The sequence below is a fragment of the Chiroxiphia lanceolata genome, chromosome 1 (genome assembly GCF_009829145.1).
Source record: "Chiroxiphia lanceolata isolate bChiLan1 chromosome 1, bChiLan1.pri, whole genome shotgun sequence".
In the NCBI taxonomy this organism is placed as follows: Eukaryota; Metazoa; Chordata; class Aves; order Passeriformes; family Pipridae; genus Chiroxiphia; species Chiroxiphia lanceolata.
This window is the reverse complement of record NC_045637.1, coordinates 108351734-108378510: the sequence shown is the minus strand read 5'-3', so window position 1 is coordinate 108378510 and position 26777 is coordinate 108351734. Positions and strand designations below refer to the sequence as shown.

At 44.3% G+C, this 26777-nt stretch overlaps 1 protein-coding gene across 1 annotated transcript in view; it reads right to left on the bottom strand.

The window, feature by feature from the left end:
• TBX20 (T-box transcription factor 20) overlaps positions 1–21891 on the bottom strand; it is a 34673-nt gene extending 12782 nt beyond the window's left edge. Inside the window, exons 1-6 of the mRNA XM_032706557.1 lie at positions 21765–21891; positions 19403–19637; positions 17959–18123; positions 12595–12703; positions 6942–7100; positions 3397–3473 (exon numbers count right to left, since the gene is read on the bottom strand). Coding sequence (XP_032562448.1) covers positions 3397–3473; positions 6942–7100; positions 12595–12703; positions 17959–18123; positions 19403–19637; positions 21765–21891 — 872 coding nt within the window. The remainder of the gene's footprint in view (positions 1–3396; positions 3474–6941; positions 7101–12594; positions 12704–17958; positions 18124–19402; positions 19638–21764) is intronic.
• Between the last annotated feature and the right edge of the window lie 4886 nt (positions 21892–26777).

Sequence of the window (26777 nt, the reverse complement as noted above, 5' to 3'; positions counted from 1 at the left end):
CAGAGTGAATTTCTCATTAGAAAACCTGTATTAGTCTTTTTTCACAAAGGTTACCATTTAAAAATATCACATTCATCCCCATTACTGCATTTGGCATCCCATAGTCAACACCACAGCATTTTAAGCTTCATATTCTGGCAATTGCTGCTAAATGTTTGGTTCTTTCAATCATGACCACTGTGGGAGCTTTTTTATAGTAGAGGAAATGTAAATACCACATAAAAAGATCAAAAGGTGAATCAGAAACTTATCTAAATCACAGTAGCCCCAGATAAAGTCTGCCCATTGCAGTAAATAGATTGCTGCAAGTAATTTGGGAAAGAGTTGATTGTGGAAGGAATCTTGCATCCTGCTAAAAACTCGTATATACCAAACTCAGCAAAGATTTTTTTCAATGGTTAAAAGCTTTGCATATATAGCCATGAGTACAAGAAAACCATTCCATTGTATTTACACAGGAGCAAAAGAAAATGCAAGCATTTCAACAGCTTTGCTGTTACCTACTTCCTCTACTGTTTTGCTAATTTCACTACCTTTACACATTTTATTTAACTCCAACACATACAATGCCAATAGATTTAATCCTAAAGGCATTTGCAGCTTGAATTTCCTACAGAGGGATCATAAATCTAGAATGGAAAGCCTGAAATCGTTAAAGTCACATATTTATAAAATCATATTCAATTAGGTTAAAAAAGTGCAATTTCTGTCATCATGTCATAAAAAGATGTGTTTTTCTCTCAGATCTACTGCAAAGAAAAGCTCCCTATATTGTTACAGATAGAGGCTGTTTTCAATCAGTTACAAGGAGCAATCCAATTACTGGATGGTTTAGTGCAGTAACTGACTCCAGACTAATTTAATTTCTTTAGGTCTCTAAAGATCAATTGATCTGATTTGTTTCCCTCCCCAAAGGCTGTTTAGGAAAAAGCAGGCTTAAATACCTGGAAATGAAATACAAAGCTCTGTACGCTTTCACACTGCTTAGGTCATTTGGAAAAGCTGGAACTCACGATAAATGAGTGCTCTCTTGGCCCTAACATCACAGGATGCTTTACGGGAGGCCATTAGGATCGCTGCACCACACTGTAGATTACTCATGCATGTGCTGTATGCAGGCCTGCTTAGGGAGGAGTGCATGGAAAGTATTTTCACAGCTTCTAGATAACTATTCCATTTTCAAGAGCTGCACAAGTGTGCATTTGGCCTTCATAGTCTTTTCCCTGGCAAATAAGTATTTTTCTCCAGTAGTTATCTTACAGAAATAACTACATTTCCAACTAGGCTGAGCAAGAGTTACGTTGTACTATTCAATATTCACCTACTTGTAATGCATGTTGCAATAGACATCAAGTAAGAAATTTTTCCTCTTGTCATATCTCACTTTGCTATTCCTTTTGCTTTATTTCAGATTTCTCTAAGCAATTTTGCTGGTGCTAAGATGAAATCTATAGAACAAGTGGGCACTTAGAGAATTACATTCTCATCTGCCTGAATATTTTAATTCCAATATGGAATAAAACCCTTGGTATTTCTGGACCATATTGTATAACTTAGGAAATTCTTAAACAACCTCTTACCAGCCCTCTTGCATGTTACACTTTTATTATCTCATGATAATATGTGTTGTGCAGCAGGTTTTGTATTTTAAAATACTATTGTTTGCTAATCAGGGCTCAGATTTCCAATTCAAGTCAAAATAAGACCTTAACCAAACTTGGACTCTCAAATCCAGAGTTTTAATATAATTTCAATACTTTTCACATTCTGTTTCTTGTATTTATTGTAGGCTTCACATTTGTCTGCCTTATCTTTCATGGTAACATTCGTGCCTGGGCTCGGCTGCCTGTTTCAGGCTCTATTCTTACACTTATCAATAAACAAAAGGGCACTGCAGTTTATGCTCAGCATTTCTGACTCCATGCCATGTGCTGTTATAATAAGATGTCCTCTGGAAAAATTCCCTTCATATCCAGCACCACGATAGTCCCTTCATCTGCACAGAGGTAACTAAGTTTTTCTTCCAGCTTATCTGTTCAGACTCTTTCCGCCCTTGCAATGGCTGTATCGTTAGATGTCTCCTGTCTGTGAAACAAGGAAATCTCTTCCAACGGGTCCTTTCTTGACTATTTTTTGGATACAAACCTTTTGTTTACCTCAGTATTCTGTCAACACAACATGCTATGCTATTTTTAATAAATCTGCCTTTTTTTTTTTCAGTGAAGTCTTTCACTTAGGAAACAAGTTTCAACAACTTTGTAAGTGTGCACTGCAGCTGCAAGCTTTCTTTCCCCAAATTACTGTTCTTTTACCCATTTACTCAATGGATCACTAACGATCCAGTCACCAGTATGGTATAAAGTATATCACTATTTCCCATCCACGGAAAGTATATCACTATTTCCCATCCTGCTTAGATAGATGTACTTTTGAAATGCTGTAAAGACTTTGCCTAGCTCTATGAATATGACTCCAGTGAGCACTTTGTCTCCTATATGCACCTGTGAAAGATGATTCACATATACATCTGGATATCCCCACATAGGAGCCTGGAGGGTTTTGGCCTCTCCAAACTTTCTTTCATGATTGTGTGCTCATAGGAAAATTTGGATGTGCTATATCCATCTCCATCGAGTTCTCTTCCAGCCTAAAGGACACAGGCAGCTTAATTTGCTTCATTTGCCAAACTATTTGACACGATATCATAAAAATGTGATGTGCTGAAAAGCTGCCAAGGGATTGAAGTTTATTTACTACTCAGCTGCGGGTTAATGCTTCTGTCCCTATGGCAGCAGTTGCTTGTAATGAGCTGTACAGACACAAAACTCAACAGTTTCCAGATAAAGCTTTCCCTCGGTGCAACCTGCAGTACAATTTTTGTGAAACAAAAATGGCATCTTTGTTGTCAGAGTGGGAATTATTGGATTCATCCTGATGGCAATAAATGCTAATTCAGTGTCTGGCACTGCTGAAGCGTATTTTGGGAGCCCTCCTCTCTTCTTTTCACTGTGTTGAGCACTAGGGAGTGTAAAGATGTTTTTCACAGGACCGCTGCCCTTGTTTCCCATTGACCCAATTCACAGCCCTCAATAGGATTAAATGGCATGATAAGAAAAAAGCTTTTCATTTTAAAGTTGTAAAACTGACCCTCTCCCCCCTTCAAGAAGCCCCCTTAGGAAGACAAATATATTGGCCCCAACTGGAACAGATGTCAAAACTCAAAACAGCTCTTTCTTTATAAAGTTTATAAGTATTTTTAAAGGAGGTGGTGGAGTCTTACTATATGCAATAAGATAACATTAAAATGCATAGCTTCTGAGGAGTTGAAAGGATGCTTTTCCTACAAACTTCTCTTTATCTTATCTGCATGCAAAGTAAACAGAAAGTCCCCATTACCTCTCAATATCAGTGAGTCTGGAAGAGTCACGGAATCCTTTAGCGAAAGGATTGCTGTCAATTTTCAACTTAGTTATCTGGAAACACAGAAAGGAGTAACATTACATGAATATAGTGTTTGCAGCGTACAAAGTGTCAACCAATCCATCCTCCTGAATTCACTGCTAATTTTATCCGTGTTCCTTGTGTGTGGCTGTGTGTGTGTGTGTGCTGCTCTCAAGGCACTGCAAAGCTGAGGAGGAAAACCAGGGTGTATTACACATATGGCAATGGAAAGATCCAAAGACACACCAGGCTCAGCCTTCATGTTGCCCACAGCAGGAGGAACTCACCCACGTACAGCATTACAGCTTCCAAATACTTTACCAGCATCAGTCAGGTTGTCTTTTCCACAAGCAATGCAAATAACACTGCTAACAGCTAAGCCTTACTGGTGGAGCTGCACATGAACTACTAAGAGCCCGAACCAGGAGCTGCCATCTGCAGACATGAAGACATGGTTTCAGTTCAGCACCCCTTTTTTCTTTTTTTTTTTTCTTTTTTTTTGTTTTTTTTTTTTTTTTCTGGGATGGGAATGTTATCAGCCAGGCCTACCAGCCATCACATTTGGGCAGTTTAATTGATTCTGTATGAAAAGAGGTTGAGGAAGGGAAGGAAAAATTTGGGGAGAACTCATATTTAAAGTGACTGAACCCGGATTAAAGGAGTAACCCCACTAAAACTATTAAGTACTGAAAAACGAGAGATCTTGCAATCAAAACTCTTATTCGAAAGCAGCTGCAAACCTCTACAAACCTGTCCAGTCATTCAGTCAGCCTTCCTATTCTGACAGAGCAACACATTGACCAGGAGTCCCTCTGCCACAAAGTATCCCCCTAACTTTGCAGTGAAACTTCTCAGGCGTATGGTAGTGGCTTTCAATGTGTTTTTTTGGGAAGCACGAAAAAAATACATTATTGTCCTTGCCAAATTTTCTGTATGTCCAACCAATTTAGATTTGGTGAATAAAACCTGAGATATCATTACAATATTTGGATTTTCCAGCCACTCTCCTTCCAGGAGTTAAAAATAAAGTTGTAAGTGGGAGTTATAGCTTGATGAGGTACAACACAGGACCATCCTGCAAGGCAGTGAATGCCATCAACTCCAGAGTAAGCCCATGAAAATAAACATCTCTCAACATTTCATACTAAGAGGCTTTGTCAGCCTAAATTTCCTCTAAAAAAACTATGTTGAGGAGGCCACAACGTCATTTTTAATACGTGGGCCTCAAGACTCAGGAAAGAAAAAAAAAAAAGAAAGGATCTTTTCCAAATCCTCAAACAATAAAGTGCTCTCATCAAACAAAGGTATTTCAAAACAGGGTGGCTTCTCCTCCAAAATAAAAAAAGTAAGATAAAGAGGACAACTGAACCCAATTTTTAATTCTGAGAAAGAGGTCTTCTGGGAGGGAAACACAGAGAGGAAGGGATGTGCTGACAAAGACAAAACCTGAGTTTTTAATTAATGGTCTTCAGTGGGCTGATCAAACACCATGGAACCTCAGTACTGGTCAGGGGTCTGAGGCTGTCCCATCATACAGGTACAACTGGTGGAAACAACCCTGCAGCCTTATCACAAGGACCTTGAAACGGTTCAGAAAGTTAGTTATAGTCTCATTCTAATTCCAGGATATCCATAAGCCCTTGACTCGCGGTGATGTTGCATAGAGTGGCAAGTTAGTCCCTCACGTACAGTGAAGGTTTTTATGGCAGCATTATGAAAACTACATTGAAAAAAGACAAGCTCTAACTAGTTCCATTGACTTAGATCACCAACACACCAAGCCAACTGCACTACAGAACAATAAGGATGTCTATTCATCTCTTGAGCATATTTTCACCAATCAAACTTCCATTTTCCTAATATTAAAGTTTTGGTATGACATCACAAGAGAAACTTTTTGTATCCACCAAAGCCAGATGAGACTCACAATCATTTATGGCCATATTCTTCCTGAGAGACTGTCTCACAAACAATCAGAGAACATCTGCTAGAAAGCATTTTAAAATGAAATCTGACCTACAATTCAACTCTGTGGCAGTGGTTTGACTGTTTAAATAAATGCATGCCCTTTAAATCTTAAATTATGAGATAGTTTGTTGAAAGTGTAATGTATTTAGCTTTTATCTAATAACCTCCAGAAATGTAATCAATCCCTCCTTAAAACAGTTCTGAAAGAAATGGCAAAAATGAAAAAAGGCTCCATTTTCATTAGTCATAAATAAAATGACAACATCAGCCTCTAGGGGTTCCGGAGATGTTCCATTGAGAAATTTTCCAGGACTCAATGTATGTGCTTTGGGAAGGTTAGTTTAGAAACATCTCTGGTGTAAATATCATCTGTAGACAAAAATCCATCCTACAGAAATAAATTCCAGGTTTAGCTGGTTTTGTGCTTGTTACTATTTTGCTGGTTTCTATAGAAAGTTACATGAAAAAATCTAACTGCCTGTCCAAACATCATATTCTTGAGATTGCCAGGTGCTGAATGTGTTTTCTGCAGCATTCAGATACAAACCCGAGTTTAAAATCAATACATCGAAGCCTTAAAGCAGGATATGGTGTCTGTAATAGGACTGACTTAATATTACTACTATTATATTCAGAGCTTCATTGACCCTCTATGCAGTAGTTTCCTTTTATTCATAGCATTTCAAAACCAGTTACTTTTGCTTCATATTAAGAAATGCCGACTTCTTTAAATAATCCATCAGGTACATTGACTCTGTGATGCTGCCTGCCCACGTGCTTGGAGAGTACTTATATTTTTCTTAACTTGGGGGAACTAAAGAGGGAAATAGGTTTATTTTCAAAGTGCCATAGTCATTAAGCCCTTAATGCGTGCTCTGAGTCACGCTGAAGGCAACAAGTCTACTGACTTAAATATTAAAGCCCAGTCCACTGTCAAGCAGAGCCTCTGGTCTCTTATTGTTTATAGACTTCCTAAAATTACTCATTAGCAATCCATTGTTATGATCGCCTCCATTTTGTATATATTATTCACTAGCATTCAAATTGAAATTCAAACATCTGGATGTAATCTGGGCAGCCTCTGAAAAGCATATCTCTGAGTGATTTTCCTTACGTTTGAGCCTTACTGCTTAATTAGTCAACTTTTTAAGCCCACGAAATCATCATGTGCAAACCAGAATCTCTCCCAGCTCATAGTTTGTGGCATGAAAGATCACTGCAAATAAGAATAATTCTTTAATGAGCTATAATTAGAAAATGACTAAATGTTAATATGCAAACAGCTTTGTATAGACAGAAGGGAAGATGAAAGAAAGCCTCTCACTTGTCATATTTACTCTCAGAAATAATCCTTATGGCTCTTTGAAGTCAGTAGTACTACACGTATATTTAAGAATTACTCCTGAATGTGAATAAGATTGTCATGGAAAGGTAGGTTATGTCAGAAACTTTCCTAGTTTCGATGGGGCAAAAAGGAATTTTTAGCAGGGTGGGATTTAGTTATAACTGTAAAAATTAGCAACTGTACTCACCAACTGATTCTGGTAGGCAGTAACAGCAGTAAAAACTGTCTCTGGAAAGATAAACGTCCTGAACTCTTCTGACTTCAGATTTAGCAAAGAAGCCGTGTGATCCTTTTTCTTAATGATATGTACCCTTGGCTGGTACTTGTGCATGGAGTTCAAAATGATCTGCAAGAAAGAGTGACACAGCACTGTCCTGAGAGGAAGGTTGACAGGACACTTGAAGGCTATAAAACCATAGGGGAAAAAACCCCATCTAATTAACACTGCAGGGAAGACATCTGAAATCTAGCTAACCAGGGGCTGGTTTTCAGAACAAAACCTCCTGCTCCTTTGGGTAGTTCCAGGAAATGAAGGTGGAAAAGCAGGCATCCCAGGAGCTAGTCTCCTCTCACTCCTATGCCACTGGTGAGCATGCATTTTTTGAAGAATAAATACCTGTTCCTACAGATGAGGTGTTTTTTATGCACAGAATTAGTTACTCCCAGAGTGTGCCCCATTTGGAGGTGTAAATATGTAACTCCTGAAAGCTAATGACCAAGAGTCCCCACTTGCAAAAATGTGCAGGTGCAGAATGAAAACAGTCACAAATCCCTCTGAAAAAAATGACAGAAAAAATAAGGCCCATCCAAAAACCCACCACCAGCAGCAGCCCAAACTGGCTGACCAAAAATAAAACTCCACGGATCCTTTCACTGTGGCAAACCTTTAAAACAAATTACTTCATAGATGCTCTTTACCGCAGACTACCAAAAATGAGAGCAAGGAGGGAAACTAGTACAGAACCCCAAAATGACAAGGTTTTGCTATTCTGTCCTCATTAATAATTGTTTACGAGCTCGCAAAACAATTCTAAACCTACCAAAGGTACCAACTAACCAATTTCAACATTCACTGGAGTCAAACCGAGAGTCCCACTTGCTTCAGTTACCACTGGCTGGAGGCCTGTTTGGCTGCCTCTAACCACAGTATTACAATATAAGAATTAAATACAGAGCTCGACTCACACCAACCCTTGTTTTGGATATAATCACAGTCACAAGACGAAATTGGCATTGGTGTGGGTGGTTCTATTTTGCAGGGGCCGTAGCGACATTACAGTCAGCTCCGTACATCTGGAATAGCTAATGTGCATTCCTCAGGAAGCGTTAACTTCAACTGAAACACAACAGAAGTGGTGCAGTATTTCATGCTGCAACTCAGTCAATGGGAAAGGTTGCACATTGCATTGGAGTGGAGAGCTTAGAGACAGCTCTATCATGGCTACGGTTTCCACCAGCATCTTCTTTACTGCTCCTTTGGGGCCAAATATTACCAAGACGCATACTGGGACTTTGGGGGAAGGCACACAGCATCAAGAAAGTCATTACAGTGACAGGGAACCATTTCCCTTAAAATGTTGCATGTCTGCTTTTACCAACTCAGTCCTTTCTCAAAGCACTTCACCATTTTATACAGGCGCACACACACAACAGCCACGGACCTTGCCTTTAGTACCCTTAGCACTTTTCCGTCTCTACGTAAAATTTTTTCTTACCATCTTAATCACTTGGAGCGCTCCAGGCAGATGGAAAAGACATTTTAAATGAGGGTTTATGCATGGTGATGAGCTTACTGAAGGGCTGGCCCACAGACCTTGGTACTTTCCATTGCCTTTAGTGGCCATGATATCGACACCAAGGCATTACATCTGAGCAGCAGCCAAGTGGAAGGAGGAAAAAGCTGTGACAGAGCAGCTCTCACATATGCCCTTGCCTTTACTCCTCTGTGAATGCAAATTGTGATAAAGAAACTACATTTCTAAAACCAGATCACGTAATCCTTTATGAAAGTTTTCCAAAAATTAAAGTGCACAAACATAACATCCTCTACCACGATGCTCTGCCTTGCTCGTTCCCACCAGAGGTAAGTCTGGTCATTCAGGTACAAAACAAGTACCAAATACAGCCAGAAGATCACACAAGATCCATGGCCAAGGTTAAGGTCACTATTTCCCTTATGTGAGGGTCTGTACATGTAGTGCTCCACCTACCCCCCAACATAAGCCACTAATGTTGTAATACTCACTGATAATAAAGTGAGCACAAAGATTCCCCTTCATATCCATGCAACTTCTTACGTTAGGACCATCAAAACAGCCCAAACGATTTAGATACACAGGGTGGATCTCACAGAGTAGCCTCCAAGAGCGGTCTCAAAGTCCAAGCAGTGCCCTGCCCACATAGTGTAGCTAACAGAAAATCCCCGATGCCAGCTCTGTGATACTTACACTGGCATGCCCCAAAAGAAACATCAGGTGCACATATACTCACAGCAGCCCCCCAGCCACAGGCCCCCAGCCACCCCATCTACCTTTGTGCTGACAGCCTGCAGCTGGGCAGATGACCAGGATCCCTCCTTACAGGATCCTGATTGCTGTAAGGTCAGGCAGGTTTGTAGGCATCTGGCTCCCACTGGCTACAAACCAGTCACCAGAGGCAATCTGGATGCCAGCTGCAAACTTTGAAGGTGGTTTTGAATCCAGGAACTGTGCTGTGAATGCCGCTTCCATATTTACCAAAGAATAGCATTACCAGGCAAAGTTTTCTTTCTAAAAACGTGGAAGTTCCTAACTTCTGCGTGGTTGACTCTAAAAAATCCTGGACATAACTCCTTGTGGCTATTCCAAAATCTCTGCATTCACAATTATTCGTTGGCCACACCTTTCTTTGCTTTTGCAAACATTCATGTGTTTAAGTTTTGTTATTGTAAATGCCAGAAAAGCAATTACAATAATGTATACACTCATGGTTCCCCTCACCAGAAACCAGAAACTATGCCACCCCAACAAAGTGCAACCAGAAGTCCTAAAGAAAGTACTCTGTGTGAAAAACATCACCAGAAATCTGGAGAAAAAAGTCACATTCATAGATGTTTCACAGCCAGAAAAATGGGAATTACTCACTCGGCTATAAAAATCCAGAGATAGGAGCCATTTCCTTCCTCTGGTAAGGATATCTGAAAGCATTTCCACAGAGCAAGCTGTATGTCATGCACACAGAGATAAGACTTCTGCCTGATGCTTGGGGAGAATATGTGCATAGCTACGGGGTTACACATGCTGCTGAAGGTACACATGCAGAAATGCTTGCCAACTCCAAAAGTCTCGGAATAGGAGAAAACAAACAAATGCTAGAACAAACAAAGGCCTCTCTTCTCTCCAGAATCCTTTTTAGGAAATGACCACCTTACAAATAAAACACCACAATTACCTGAACTCCCAAAACTGTCTTCTAGAGGTTGAAGAAAGAAAGCAACTAGAACAAGATGGAATCAGGTTGTATCTAGCTTCTCTGCCTACAACTTGTATCCAAAGGCATCTTTTAGGTCATCCAAACTTCCTCAGAAACTAACACACTTTATCAAACATAATTAAAAACTTCTCACCAGTAAAGACTGGCTCTTTCAAACCGAAGGGAGAGATTTCGGATGGTGCTTCAATTCTCCTCTTCTCTTAGTACACAGGAGTTCAGAAATGCCATGGGCCGTAGCACAGTGAGCCCTCCTTAAAGGCTCCAGAGAATTAATTTCTTTCTTTATTCTACTGATCATCCAATGGTGGTATTTACATAGCTTCAATAAGGCTTCATACAAAACCTAATACCCTGATTTGGAACATAAAAACTCACAAAATATTAAAAAGGGAGTGCTCCATGAAGGCATAATACCTGTCAGGCAAATCTCAACACAGGATCAAGCCTTCAGGGCTTATTCTTAACTGAACACGCAAAACTTTCCATCCACATTGCCTTTGTGTAAAGAATGGTATCAACCTCTACTGCTTCTTTGGAAATTAATGGGAAAGTTGTATCTCAAACACTATGGATCATTTTCTCCCACTGCCTGTATTTGAGACGATTACATCTTCTTGCTCTGTCATGTCTCTGTTCCCGACAGCTTCTCCAACCTACTTCTTCTTTATACTCGTCTGGGCTTCTGGGAACTGCACTGCTCCTAACTAGCTTGCAATATACTGCTGCAAGCCCTTTATTAGAGGCACACATGGCCCCTGTTATGATGAAAAATGCTTCTTTTTAAGTGCGCACGTATACTGCTCTATCATCACTCGGTGATAGAGCCCACAAATCTTCAGCTTTGCCCTTATTATGAAATAAAAGAGAGGGAAAAAAAATACATTCTCCACCAGTCATGAAAGGAACAACGGTGGGAACTGGATTCAAGAACAATGTACCCACAAACGGATCTTTACAAAAGAACAACACAAGGCTTTCTGGGCTTTCTTTTGTTTGCTTGGGGTTTTTAAAATACTTTTGTTCTTGTTATTTCCGGGATGTATTTTAAATGATCATGGCTGTGATTCAATTCTCAGGTCCTGAAATTAGTAAAAATTCTCTTTTGGATGAGAAACATTTTCACAGAACACAGGTCAGACAAATGGCCACTGTTTCACACAGTCAATAAATGCTACACTAGGAAAGGGATTTCTGATACATTGTACACCCCAATTATTCAGCTGTACAAACTAGTTACTGCTACAAATGCTTTAGAATTCAAAATCACTCCTCTCTTCGCAACACCTCATTTACTAACACTGCCTTTAATCTCTCTCCTCTGAACTGCCCTGTTCTCAGCCAACAACTCTTTCAAATCCATCCCCCTGTTCCTTCTGCCTTCCCTGAGAGAACCACCAAGCCCAGAGACAACACTTTTAGTTTTTTCTTTGCAATTTGGACGCCCTACCAAGTCAATCCTGCACTTCACAGTCACTTTAGGGGAGAAGACAGGACAGACAATACCTTTTCTTACCACCTACCGGTAGACAGTCAGGTAACTAAAGGAGTTGTTCCCTCTAATGGAGGATAGCAGGAAACCATGGCCAGCAGCTCTGCATCCTATTTACCAGCGTCCAGCCTCCGGGCTTGTGACAACAAACTGGCACCAATTAGATCTGGGACCTGCTCCTCTAGAGGCCCAAGTCCAGACTTTGGCACTTCGACTTGCAGTTAACCTACAGTTATCTCAAGGGCAACTGAGGCACATTTATTCTTGTAATTCTATAGGCCTTGTTTTGGTGTCACGTCAGTATTTTCTTCTGACTCTATACCCAGGTTGCGATGAGTCTGGAAGTAAAGGAGCTCTAGCCTGAAGTGAGAGGGAGCTTCAAATCACACATGTAAAAGCACATGGGTTTGCTGGCCATTGCATGTGGCAGAGCATACTGCCAAGTCACAAAATGCAAGCAGAAGCATGAAAAATGGCTCATCTGCCTTACTTCTATCCCTTACTTTGATGCTTATATCCACCCTGAACTTGTCTCTGATGGATGTTCTGCCTCTGATGGTAGCAGGACCATGATTCGAACGGTTGACTCGGGCTCTACCTTATAAAATAATAAAAAAAACCCTGATTGTTAAGCTGCCTATTCCTCAACAACAGAAGAACCCAAAGGAGCCCTAAAATGTGTTAAACCAAACACACTCAAGCTTCACACAACATCTTCTTTCACTGTAGTACTAAGGGCTGGCCAAGAGAGGTGTAATGTGAGAGCCATAACAACCCTTCCCCATTTCAGTCTCTCTCCTGCAAGCTTAGCCCTGTGACACAAGCGAGCAATTCCCCTATGGATGTTCCTTTGCCCATTCACACCAGGAGTGCTACTCACGTGGCCGTGCTGATCCAGCTCGTTGTTGGTGAGTTTCACTTTTTCAAAGGACACCATCTGCTTCAGCAGTTGCTCTCCTGTGAATGGGGAGTCAGGGTGCACATACAACCTAAAAAACACAGGGAGAAGGTCTGCTCATAAAAAATCCCGCCTCTTGGTTTGTGCTTGGGCATCACCTCCATGTGAAATTAAAAAGCACATATCATCTTGCTTTTGGGATATGCAGTAGTTTCACGGACACAGATTTCCCAACAGCTTAGGGTAATACAAATTGCTGCTAGAACAAGACACCATCTCCCCCAAATTAATTAATGCCTGAAAAACAGCTAATAATGAAAGACAGTAAAGCAGATGAATTATTTAGTTCACTGGAACCTAATGAAGAATACTGTGTCTGAGTGCTAGTCTGCTCCCTAACCATACCTATTATTTTATCCAGTTATCTAAAATGGAGACATTAACTAACATTCGCTGTTGTGTCTTTTCCCAAAAGAAAAATTGATCATGTCTTTCCCCACAGCTGTACTAACAAGCACTTAAAATAACAATGACTACAGAACCAAGAGAAAAAACATAGTGTCATTACAGAGATAATGGGGGAATGTAGATAAAAATGCATTTTTCTTTATTTGTAACATTAAGCTGTGATAATGATTTTAACCTGCACTCGATCACACGTTCGCTGTGGTGACATCTGTTTATAAGAAGTTGAAGGCTGCAGTCCAGCACAGTGGTCTGACATGAAAAATTAATTGCACCTCTGTAATTAACAATCCACCACTTGGGAAATTAAGCAGAAGAAAAGGAAACAAGAAGACATGTAGGTACAATGATATATACATTATGACTAGACTAATTACAAGTGCCAGGCTATTTAAAAACAATGATTTTATAGGAATAATATATTGCTGAAAATTATTAACTCAAATGTTCTTTTGTGATAGTGAATTAAGAGCTGGACTAGACCTTCAGTTAGCGCAAACCAGCCCTGTTCTGCTTCTGTCTGCATTAGTTATCACTCCCCGAGGCCTGACTCTCATTTTGGGTGATATCTTTGGCCACACGAATGGATTTCTTCCATTAGGTGGGTGGGACACACTGAGATGTGAGGTTAGAAAGATAAACATTTGTTCTTGTTGTTGGGCTACGATTTTAGAATGGAAAAACCACTAAACGATTGGGTGTAACTCCCCAATAGGCTACACTGATCCCTAGTCAAGGAATGACCATATTAAAGACGCTAGGGAGCACAGCTCTTTTGCTCTAAGACGATGGAGATTTGATCCTGCACTCTCCATTTTTGCTGGCAGAATCCCCAAGTCACAATGAAACCAAAGTTTTACAGGCACAGCTCACTTCAGATGTGCAGAACGTTTTCCTTACACTGACCTGAAGCACAGCTTGGCTGCTCTAGCTATGTTCATGAACAGGATGCTAGGCCTGTTGCAATAAAATATTCCTAGCATGTAGATGTCCTCACTGTTATTGACTCTGCTGATTGCACTGCAAGGCTCATAAAAAATGATGATGTATCAGAAAACCTAAGACCTGGAACCCTGTTATGTCAAAAGAATTTTAGCTTTCATGAAAATTAATTTTGCCTTCCTCTAAAAAGCTGTGACAATCTCAATCTTTAGAGTCCTGAATTAGAGAAGGCAAAACAAAGAGTCACAAAAATGTCCCCCAATGTTTCAGCCAGCCTTGTGACATTTCTCTTTGGAGCCTGACTCCTAATTTTGAATGTCTGGATAACTAACAACGTTTATTGTGATCACAGAATGTCAGGCTCAGCAAGATTTGGCTAATTGGGACCAAAAAGTCAAAGTATTTCAAATATGTGCTGGGGAATGAGTAAAGACTTTCATGTGTCAAAAAGCTGAGCACAATTGTTTTACATCATCAGTGGTTAATGCTTGGCACTGCTTTAAAACTACCAAGTGCCTGTACGCTAGCAGAGTACCAACAGGGAAATCACTGAAGGATGGCACCATAATATCAGTTACAGAAGTGTAATAACAGACCTAATTTTAATTTACCCATTTGCTGCACACCATTGATTCCAGTGCAACACGGGGCTCTATTTGGTGAGCTACACCTATTTCACACACTTCTCCTACAGCCCAGGCTTGTACACCTCAGAGAAGAGGGTTGACATATTGTTTTCTGAAGCCAAAGTTGTCGGCAAGACCATGAGCAAATGGGTTAAAGAGGTAAATATGCACATTCCAGTGCAGCACACAAGGCTCCCCCAGAAGTTTGTGTGGGCTCAGCTGCCTAAGGCCAGCCAGATGTGAGGGCCTACTTGCTTTGGCTCACAAAGGATTTAGGAGCCATATTTGGGTATGAATTTGCTCCACAATATGTGATGTTTCATGATGTATGCAAGGTTTAGGTACTGCTTCTTTCTTGTATATTTTGTGATGTGATACCACACTCCCTCTATTTAGTTTACCAGTCGGTTTGATCTCACATGCTCCATGCATGCTACTTTTACTTACCATAGGGTCTCAAATAATTAGAAAAATATAATACCTTTTAAAGGCTTCCTACCTAGAGTTCTCTGTGTGTAAACACTATAATTTCATTAAACAAATTACTGTAGACAAATATAGTTAAAAAAAAAAGTGACAAACTTCTGAGTAAAGAAAGGAGGTGATAAAGGAAGATCAAACAAAAGTACATGCTGAAACTTATTAAACTGATGTTTCACACAGTCTTAGCAAAGTGGAAGACAAACATAAAATATCACATAGTAACTCTATCCCCAGATAGCACTTTAGAAGATTTCCAAAAGTGTCTCTGAAAAGTATTTTTATTTAAGTGTTCGTTGCAACATAAACTTGTCTTCAACACTGACAGCAGGAAGACAAGGATAAAACTAGTTTTAATAGAAAGTTCCCTGAAGGGCTAATCTTTCAAACAGAATCACAGAATACTTGTTAATTTGAAAAAAAAAAAAAAAAACAACAACACAAAACCCCCCAAAAAAACCAAAAAAAAAAAAACAACGCAAAACTACAAAACTGTCTTAGTGTTGAAAGTTATTTTTATAATGGAAAGAGCAAACCACCTAAGGGGTTCAATCCTGCAAATTCTTACACCCATGCACAGTGTAACTCCTGAATAATTCCCCTGTTGTCCTCGTGCCTGAGCAGATGCAGGCAGTGATGTGTGTGGGGAGTAAGCACCTTGTTACCAGTGCCCAGACACTAAGCACACATACGCCCCTTGCTGACACTCCTCAAGCACAGAGAGCTGAAACCGCGTGTTTGGAGGACAAGAAATCATAACTTCATTAAGGGTTCCTGTTACTGGAGCAGGACTAAACTCGTTTCAAGATGGGAGGAGTACTACTTTTAATCTGTTCAAGCAAGACTGAGGACTCCCACCTCAAAAGATGCATTAACACTGTAGAAGAAGCACTAGTAATGTAAACTTTGGCACACTGAACCTCTTGACATCCTTTTTCTCACCAAAGAGAAACATAGAAAGGACAAAGTGCATAAATGTATATTTAAGTACTGTTCATACAAAGAAAAAGTGATCTAAGCCTGTGGTATGATCAGTAGTCTTTTTGGCTAAACATCGTGAAAATGAAAGAGGAAAGGTGAACATTTATACATAGAGGCAAAGTATCCTGAAAATGGAACAGCACAGATACACATTTGCACATCGGGGTACTGATCCATTGAGGACCCTAAAGAGCTACCACAGTACAATGATAATAACTGAAACTTCAAGAAGGTTTGACCCCAACTATGAAACTTCAAGAAGGTTTGACCCCTACTTTAAAATACTCAGTAAGGTAGTTGCTAATTATTACAAGGATCAGTTTCTTGCCTTATGTTCCTGTATTTCCTTGTTGAACTAGACTGTGCCAGATAAAGTGCAAATTAGCATCTATTTAAAGGTATCCCAAAAGGGGCATGAACATAGAAAAAAGAAGGGGAGAACCCTGCCTTAAAACTATTTCTGTCCTTCTGTTATTTCTTCTTTTGATGCTCACTCCTTTGGAGAAGGATCCATGTTTTTTCTTTGGGTTTCGATCAGTGCCCATTACAATACGTCAAATGAAGCCCTCAGACGTTAACCACATTGCAAAAAGGAGTTTTTGGCCATGAAAACAAAGCCGACATAACTCCTAGGTTGCTGTCTTTAATCACAGCTTCTCTGGTTGTGCTTTTTGTTTGTTTACTTCCCTGAGCAGCCTTCCAGAGATCACCAGTCACCAAGATTTCAGTTCAACTATTTATATAAGGAAACTGTGCAGTATTCCGTGCCTATACTCACACACTAAAAAAAATTTGTTTCCATTTCTTGTGTTTTACTTCTAATTTCTACCTCTGTAATAGGTGAGTTATTAACCCCAGGTTAAGCCACCTGGAGCAGACCTGTATCCCTGTGCAGATCCCTTCACGAAAAGTTTCTTTGAAGCCAGAGAGGCATCCCCATTATTTTCATATCTCCAGCTCTGACTCAGCAAAGCCGTTCGACATGTGCTGCAGTCTTACTGGGCTTGGGGACTTAAGTACGTACTGAAGTGCTGGGCTGAATACGATGAAGTGTGGGTCTCCGCTGAAGTGCCCTCCCATCGTACAGCCTAGTCCTGCAGCCTCAGTTGCCCAGTGATGAAAGGAATCAGCCATTAATTACATTAGTTGAATGATTTTAGAAATTGAATTTCTACAGCGTTTCTTTCTCTATAGAAAAAGGAATTTATTTTAGAGAATGTATTTGATTTTTTTTCCTGATGTCTCAGAATATGTCATGATTTCTTAAGCAAAAAAGAAATATCTGTGCTGTAGAACCGATCTGTATTTTGCCTGCTGTCTATGAGATGACTAAAAGCAAGAATAGAATTCTTGGTTAGCAAATGCTGGATATGTTAGAGAAATAATATAATTTCAAGCATAAACAGCACTGAACTGTAATGTAGTATTTTCACTTTGGCTTGGCTAGTGGTGCCTGGATTGCTTTAAATTATGGGGTCAAATACTGGGGGGGAGGGAAGAGGGCGAGCCAGGAGACAAATAATTTTTTTTTTCAAGTGTTTTTATCTCAATAAAGATAAACTTCATTAAAAAAAATTTAAAAAAAAAAACCACCAGCATTTGTATAAAAGAACCCTTAAACAAATTCTGTTCTCAAACAAACTCAGTATAAATCAAACTTCAAGCAGAGGTTTGACGCCAGATTCTGCATCACAGAAAATTAATCAGTTTTGCAACCAACTGTTGAGCATGGACTCAAGATCTCAGAGCACTGTTTGCAAACAGCATGGAAAAATCAATAGGAAGTATTTCTTGAAGGAAGAAAAAAAGAAAAGTAAAGAAAAATAAAAGATCAGCAGTAAAATCTACAAACCTTGCAGGGAGAGGAGGGTCAGCTTTTCCAGCCACTAACCAGGAAGACCTGTGGTAGGCATATCTATATCTTTTATTGTCCACAGGAACTATATCCATTAACACAATATACTTGGCCTCAGGATCCACTCCCGAGAAGGAAACCCTGATCGTTGGAAACATTCTCCTGAAATAAAGGCAAATCAGAAAATAAATACGCGGATAGAGAACAGAAATAAGAGAGCTTCTGAAAAACTGCTACAAGTAAGAATTATATTTAAACCACCTGTAAAAACTAAAAGCATCTGTTGATTCTGTTTAAGCATGATGGAAGTTAAATCTTGCGTCTCTCCAATAGGCAGAGAAAAAGCAGCTTGAAATCCAAATGATGTTTGGAAAACAAAAAGGGAAAAAAAGGTAAAAAATAAAAAGTAAAGGAGAAATATACTGTTTGCCTGCTAGTTAAAAGTACACAGTGATTTCAGAAAATAGTTGTACCTAAGGTACATACATCTTTAGAAAGTTTTTTTTTTTAATTTTTATGGCATCCATACTACTGTTAGGGAAATATTGCAGAAATTATTTCCGTTATTATTCTCACATATTTTGGATGAGTGTTCTTCTAAGCCTGCTCACGATATTTTTGAGTGGAATTTTCAAAACTAAACTTTCTTTTCGGTACTTAAGTTTTGACAAAACACAATTTAAAAGTGTAAGGTTATGTCGCAGACAGAAATAAAGTTGAATACCTTTGAACAATTTGAAATGTTGAACTTCAAATTGCAGGGGTTTTACCTACTTTTTTTTTAAATATTATTTAAAAAAAAAAAAAAGTACCGATAGGTCTCACCACTTAGGAAAAAAAAATGCCGTCAGGGAACTACATTAATAAAAAGTAACTTGGGCGATTACATCTGGCTTCTCCGGACTCCGTTTAACTGACTCAAATCCAAAAGCTTTACTGACGAAACGGCATAGTTGGAGATTACGAGAAGGCGTGGGATTCTTTTGCGCGTTTTTGCAACAGAGTGAAAAGAACAAACCAAGTCAAGCTCTGACCGAATTACTTCCCCACGTCCTCGCGTTTCCCTTGGTCTGTAACAACCCAGCCCCGCAAAAATCACTGCGGTGTTTTTGTTACAGACCGAATTATAAGGGAAGCAACATTTCTACTCATCCACTGGGACCCCTCGGATGGATTCCAGCCGCCCCGCTGCCGCCCCGGGCCGCCTCTCCCTCTGCCCCAGCGGGGTTCCGTGCACCGCTCCGCGCAGCGCCGGGCCGGGCCCGCCGAGGAGCTGCGGCAAATAAGGGGCTTCACCCTCCTCCTCCTCTCCCCTTAGCCCAGCCTTGCTGCTCTCCCGCTACAAAACCCGCGGGGGTTCTGTTATTTTGCCTTATTTCCCCCTGACCAAAGCCAGGGGGAAAGCTGCCCGGAGAAAGAACCCGGGGCTGCCCAGCCTTACCTCCCGGATTTGGTGATGATCATCTCGGTACCCAGTTCGTGAAACTTGTCCCAGAGCTCTTTGGTCTCCAGGCTGCAGGAGATTTTGGCCATCTCCTCGCTGGGGATGATGGGGGTGGTGGGTATGAGGGGCTCGGTGCACAGGGATGAAGGGCTGCTGCTAAAATCCCCGTGAGGGTCCAGGCTGGATAAATCGCTCAAAGGCTGGGCGCAAGAGGATTTCTCAACGAATTGTTCTGCAGAGTTTTGGTGGGGGGGGAGAAAAAAAAAAAGAGAGAGTCTAGGGGGCATTCAACCAGGACGGGGCGACCGCCGAGACAAGCTATTTAAATATATATGTATATATATATATATACATAAAAAAGGGCATTTGTCGTTCATCTGCCCTCTTTCTGCCCCAGCACACCCGCAGACCCGCGCTTGTTCTTTAGGCGTTTTGAGAGCAGCGGTGGTGATTTTTTGAGATGAGCTCCGGGAAGAGCATGGAACGGCGCCACTCTCCAGAGGCTCACTGGGAGAGATGCCGGGGGGCAGCGGGGGGCAGCGCGACCCCGGCCGCGTCGCCGCCCGGCTGTGACCCGCTCTGCGGGGCGCGGAGGGGGCAGAGCAGGCCCTGCGCGCTGCCCCCCAGCTAACCCAGGCGTTCCATGGAAAGGTCACTAATTCTCATTAAAACGGGAGCTTTGGGCGCCGAGGGGCTGCTGAGGACCGGGGCCACGCTGGGGCAGCGCTGAGGCTGCTCCTAGATTGCGCCGCTGGCAGAGCGCGCAACTCAGAAGCGCAGGCTCCGCACTTCCTCCGCGGGGGAAGCGAACCCTTAATACTAATTCAACGGCGAGCGCGGGCTCACCCTCCCGGAAAACCAGGTCTGCCTTGCCTCCCAGCCGGTTTGCTGACGCTGAACAAGCTCCTTTGGAGAAATAGGCTCCGGGGGAGCTGCGTGCGGCCGCGCAACCTACGTGGGTGCAGTAGCTGCTGCTGACGCTGCCCTCCCGCCGCGGCTGGTCCCGCCGGCGCTGCCGCCCACCCCTGCAAGTCCCGGGAAGTTTCTGAGGGCTTCAGCAGCTCCGCTGGGAGTTTCCCCTGTAGACGAGGCCGGGAGGGACCAGGGCTGCGCGGGTTCTACCTCGGCCCCATGCTGCGGCACGGGATGCGGCGACGGATCCGCCGCCCGGCGCCAAGGAACGGGTGGTGCACGAACGCGCCCTACCCCTCCAGGGAAAGGTTTTACCCGAATCTCCACTTAATAAAAGTCGAGTTACAGGCAGCCGTTTCCCTTCGATTAAAAGCTCAATGGCGTGTGGGATGGAGTTAAAAATTTTTGAAAAGTTAAATTAAACAAGCGTTTTCAGGAAAAAGGAAAAAACAAACAAACAAACAAATCCCCACTAGCACTAACACTACGTTTAACACAAGCTGTTGTAAACATGCCGAATGGGAATATTACAGCATTCCCGGCCTACATTAGCGCCTAGACTAAAAAAATAAAGTTCACAATGAATCCCTGGACTATGTGAAATCTTCTGAGACAGTTGATTAGATGGAGCAGACGCTGAGGGAGCTGCCTTTTCTAAATTCTTTTAAGGTTGAATGTAATCCTGTTCATTGGCGCCCTGAGAGCTTAACACATTTTTTGTAGTTTTCTGCGAACTCCTGGATACATGCAAGGACGACAAACCTCAGAAACTCGGTGGGGAGGAGGATGGGAGATGAGGGGAAGACGTTAATGTTTTTTAAAAACTTCCAGGATTCTGACTGGAGGCAACCGAATAGAAGCGAAATCGCTTACCCAAAAATAGCAAGCAATACTACAAAAATCCTTCCGGTCTATGAAGAGTAAAACAGCCTATATGAGCCTACATCGCGGAGCTGTGGAGCAAACGGATTTCCAGGTCTACGCACAAGTTTTATACCCCTTGTAAGCCTAGGTACGATAACGGAGAGTCTTCTCATTTGACTTCAAAACCAGAGAGGATTTGCAATAAATATTTAAGAGATTCATTTCGTATCAGCAAAGAGAAATAAAACTACCTTAGGTTGTGAGATTATTCTACAAATGGCGAAGCTGGATAAATAAGTGGAATAGCTGAAGCTGGAGGAATTTAGGAAACTGTTTATGCCATAAACAGCCTCGCCTGAAAACGACCGTGGGTGATGAAGGCACTCAACTGATTTAGGTGGTGTGGCTTTCCCCTCTGCAGGGGAAGCCTTCGGGCTGGGGGGACACGCCGCTGCCCGGCCCCGGCTACCGGAGCGCGGAGAAGGGTGAGTCAGGGAGGCCAGCGGGCTCCGCCAGGGACAGACGGACGCAGGGGAGTTTCGCACCTCACGGACACCCGGCGGTCACCCTCGTCCCCACTCACCCAGAGGCTTGATAGTGCTCTCGGGGGACTCCTTGTCCTTGGAGCTGCCGCTCGACATGAGGGCGGCGATGGAGAAGGCGTTGGCCCGAGAGGAGAGCTGCGGCTTGGGGGGCGGCGTGTACTCCATGGCCACTCTGCGGAGAAGCGGCGCGGCTCGGTGCGGCGCTGCCCGGACGGGGCGGGCGTGAATACCGACCGAGAGTGGTGGAGCCGGGATACCGGGAAGCGCTCTGCTCCCGGCGCCGAGCGCTCCCCCGCCTTAACGTGGGGCCGCGGAGATCCTATCGGCCAGCGGCCAATCGGCGCCGGGACACGTCAAGGGCCCCGGCCCGGCCCGGCCCGGCCGCGGGGGAGGGGGCGGAGGCGGGCAGCGGGAGGAGGAGGGACGGGCGGGATGGGAGGGGACGGCTCTGCCAGCCTGTGGGGTGGGCAGGGGGCGGCCAGCCCTCGGGACGGTTCCCCGCTGCCGCTCCCCCTTCGCGCAGCCCAGCCCCGCTCCCCTCCGGGGCCTCGGCTGCGGTTCGGGGTGCTCTCTCTGCTCCTCGGAGCCCTGGGGGCGGGAACGGGGGGGGGGGGGGGGGGGGGCGGCCGCACGACCGGGGATGCTCCCGAGAAGGTCCCTAGGCTATTCGCTTTGCTGAGGCAAGAATCAGCGGAGAAGCCGTTGAAAGGATGGAAAGAAATTGTGGATTTTTCTGGTGCGTGCGTGTGAGTGTCAATTTTCTATTTTGAATTCAAATATTAAAAGACCACAACTTTCAAAGCAGCCGTTTTCGTCGTTGTGTGCCTTCTACTGGGACAGAATGTTCCTTAAGGCTGATCGTGCACTTGGTTTTCCTGCAAAAGATCCCAAATATTATCATCCCGGTCAGACGTACTCTCCCCCACCGACTCCAGGTGAGACCCTTGCTGCGTTCTCTTCCCAGCCAAACCAGTGCGTGGGCCGCTGATCGCACAGTTTTCTTCAAGTCCATTTCATCGGCTTCACCAAACTGGATGGTATTGATCAAGCCCATAAAACAGAGAGAACGTCGGGTCGGGCTGATAGTGCCAACGAGCAGATTATTTCAAGGCAATGATTTAAGCAAATTGCTCACCAGTACTCTTACACACATATCATGTAAGCATACTCCCAGAAATAAATTAAAAAACAAACAAATAAAACAAAAACGGGGGCATTTAATTAAATTCCTTTAAATGAAAATATGACTGAAAATGTTTACTCGCTAAAACGATTCACAAGAAGACATGCAACTTTGCCACTGAAGTTCCACCTTTTAAGCCTAGAACAGAATCCAAGCGTTTTTAGCATGCAGGCTTGTGCCAAGAGCCATGACATACCTGGTCAGATATAGTCTACGCCACTCCTATTCCTGCTGTATTTAATTAATCAATGTGGAGAAATAGTTACTCGGGTCGCCGTTCAGAGCCAGTGAAGTGGGGAAGATGAAGTGGGGAAGACGAAATAGTGTTTTATTGCTTTGAGGTCAGAGAGAACCAACTGCAGTTTGCCCTTTTATTACCTGAATTTGCTAATAGATAGGGTATCTACCACAAACGGGATGTGAAGATTTAGAAGCGCCTGAGGCAGAGGATTTCGGCGTGGCCCACCGTGGTCTGGGGTCCCGGTCTTGCCTCAGGTATAAGCGGGGGAACAGGGGAGAAAAGGGAGAGCCCGGCCGGCCCCGGGGCCGGAGAGCCGGGAGGGCCAGATCGCGAAGCATCGCTTCTTGACACAGCGAAACCGAGACTAACGGTTCTGTCGACATCAACCCGAAGAAAACAAATGAACAAAAAGTCCCCCAAATGCTTTACCGCTTTATCCCAAGGGATATTCCTCCAATTATGGACCCGATTTTCTTGCGGGACAGCCCCGCTCCTCGCGTGCGAGGGGCGGTGGGACAGGGATCCCGAGGGTTCCGACCCTGCGCTCCTTTGGCCCTGTCTGAAAAGCAGGGTCCGGCCTGGTACAAATAGCCGGGGAAATCATTGTCTTCATCGTTTCTGTGGTGGTGGCAGGGATGCCTTTGGTTTCCTACCTACTTTATGCGCCCCACAAATAAGGATAATTAAAAAAAAATAAAATAAAAAAGCTCTCTCCTTATTTCCGTCCCGCAGCAGCCAGGTCGCAACATACCTCTCCCTAGTAGAGGCTGCCCCCGGCCCACTGGGGCTAAGGGGAGGGGGCGGCGAGTGGCGGTGGATATTTCGGTCCATATGGAAAGTACCGGCTCAGCCCCCGCAGCTGCGGCAGCCCGGGACCCTTTTCTGCTCTGTCTCGTCGCGGGATTTCCAGCCCCGTGGAGCGGCTGGTTCCTACCTTTATCCGCGAGAGAAGGACTCGGCCGCGGCGCGGGGAAGCGCTGCGCGGTGAGCGGGGCAGGGAGGGTCGGGCGGGGAGGGGAGCAGAGCGGCGGGAGAGGGGGAAACCGAGGCCGCGGCACGGCCGTGGACCTGGGACGGGGCTGGCGGTTGCCTCTGGGCAGAGGCTTGCCCTCCGGGAGAGAGATCGGACGTGGGGCTTGAGGGTCCCTTCTCGTACCTCGGAGATGAAAAACTCGGGGATGAAAGAAACTAGGAGCTTCGTTTTATTTTATTTTAAAGGGGTCCGTCCACGCGGGATGGCTTTTCTTTTGCTTGGGTAAGCCATGCAATGTTTCGCTCTATCCCACGATAATCTATATTTTTTTAGTTTTTCTCCCGCCCCGCCTCCGATAAGGAAATGAACCTTGTCTAGACGACCAGAGCACCCCCTCCTTCCCCGTGGGCAGAGAATGGGGCTCAGCTCTGGCCGCCTAATCCTCGCCGCGGCTCCCTCCCCCACCGGGTCTGAACTGGAGAGACACGGGGATCAGGGTACCCGAGTGGGAAGGGGGTGAGAGTCTGGCTCCCCTCAGCTACTTTGCCGTCCCTGCCCATGGCCCTCTCCGGGAGCGGTGGGGGCTTCCAGAGACGAGGGCGTAGCTGAGAAACCCATCACTACTCCAGTGCTCTTGGTCCCTCTCTGCTTTCCCAACCAAGTGGACGTATTCAATAACGTCCGCGCGCTCTTCCCGAGGGATGAGAACCGGAGCAGCTAGTCCCTGCCACAGCCGGGCACAGACCGGCTGTCATCGCTATACCGACCTCCTCCCGAGAGCAGAGTTACCAACCCTGCTGCACCCCAACAAGGCGGTTGTCTCGTTTGAATCCGTTTCAATTAAATCCTTCGTTATTGTTTATCCGTACGTAAAGAACACGCAATCTACACCACAGTTTGTTTTCAGTCTAGCAAATCCATGTGTTTGTCGCTAGTGTCAGCCTGCTGTGGCAGAGCCATTTCATTAGGCTTCATTATCCTTTCGAAGTACCTCTTTTCCCATCTTCGTTTGCCTAAAAAACTCCTTACTCTTTTGTGCACCGGCAAAGAAAGAGTGCGGGTAATTGGTGCACACCTCGTCGCGCTCGTTCGATTCCCAGTTTTAATCAGGATTAGGTCTCAGTTTCGCCGTCAGGTTTCACACAGGGAGCTTGCAACCCCCCTCCAAAACGTCCCTCTGATCCCTGAAAAGCCAAGGAGAAAACCCGATCCCTTGAAAACCATGAGCACCGCTTCTTCCCGGCCCTTTCCTCACCTAGCCAAAATCAGGATGGGAATGAGACACGAGAGACAGAAACCCGCAGGAATCCGCTGGGAATCCTGCCGAGCCAGAGGGATGGTTTCAGGTGCACCTTCTGACAAGAGCTCCGACCCTGTGGGTTTCTGCGCGGCCGCTCAGGCCCGGCGGCGGGCGAGGTGTGTGGAGAGGGGCACAGATCGGGCAGGGAGCCGCGCTCAGATTTTAGCAAGTCTTTCTCGCACTGATGGGGGGGGTTGGGGGGCATTGCCTCTTTTTTTATTTTATTTTTTTTATTTCTCTCGCAAAAGCCCCCACACCACACGCTTCACGCCGCAGAGACAAACTTGTAGGCAGTCCCGCTATGGCACCTATGGGGCTGTGCCCCTAAACGGGGCCCTGCACCGAGCCGACCTGATACCCGCTCTCTCCCGGCTACCTTTTGGGATAACCTGGCATTTGCATCTCATCCCTTCTCCTCTGTTACTTCCCCATCTCCCGTCCGGATCCGTCGTCTGTGCAGAGGGCGAGGGCCACTCTTCCATTTAATTAGGAGCCTACAGGTGCGGTGTGGCCGCTGCCGAGACCCTCACTGCCGCCGTCCCGCCCCGCTCGATGCTGGCCCGGTGTCGACCGGAGTCTGTGTCTGACACTCTCTCCCGCAGCATCTCTGCGAGGTAACCTACGGCACTGCTTTGGGCTTGAAGGCACTTCTGCCTCGGGAGAGGACGAGTTAAAATCTTTTGTTTTTTCTTATTTTTACCCCTTGCAGACGAAAACAGCTTGTCCTGTGTAAAGAACGGTGTTCATTCGCTCGGGCATGGTCTCAAGCACTTCTGTTCGTGCCTTGCGAGCGCATCGCTGCTCCACAGAGCGACGGCTACAGCGCTCCCCGGCTACAGCTCTGGCTCCTCTGCAACCTCACGCGGTTACGAGCCCTGCTTTCAGGACCTTTTTTCTCCTCCTCTGCACATAATTATATTGCTCTCTCCGTTGGATCCCTCCTCTCTTTGCGCTCCCCCATTTCGGAGCAGCCCCCTTTCCCAGCGCTCTTGCTGCGGCGGGGACATCGCCCCCCTTGTCGCCGCTTCACATTCTCCCCTTCACGAAAATAGCCGCGCCAGCAAGGCAGAAGCCCAGGTACCCGAGATCCGATTTCACAACAAAAACGTCTCAATGTCACCTACAGCGAAAAGGTGGCTTATTGGAGCAAAATGCGAGGCATTTAAACCCATTAGGCATCTCTCGGATGCAAATCCAATGGTGGAAAGAGAAAGACTCTATTAAGACCCGAAGGCTGACAATTAGATTATAGCCCAATTGCCAGCGGATAATGTGCTAAAAGCTTTCCCACTTAGTGTAACTCCTCGCTGAAAATTATTCACACTTTGCAGGCTGCCTCGCTCGAGAACGGGAA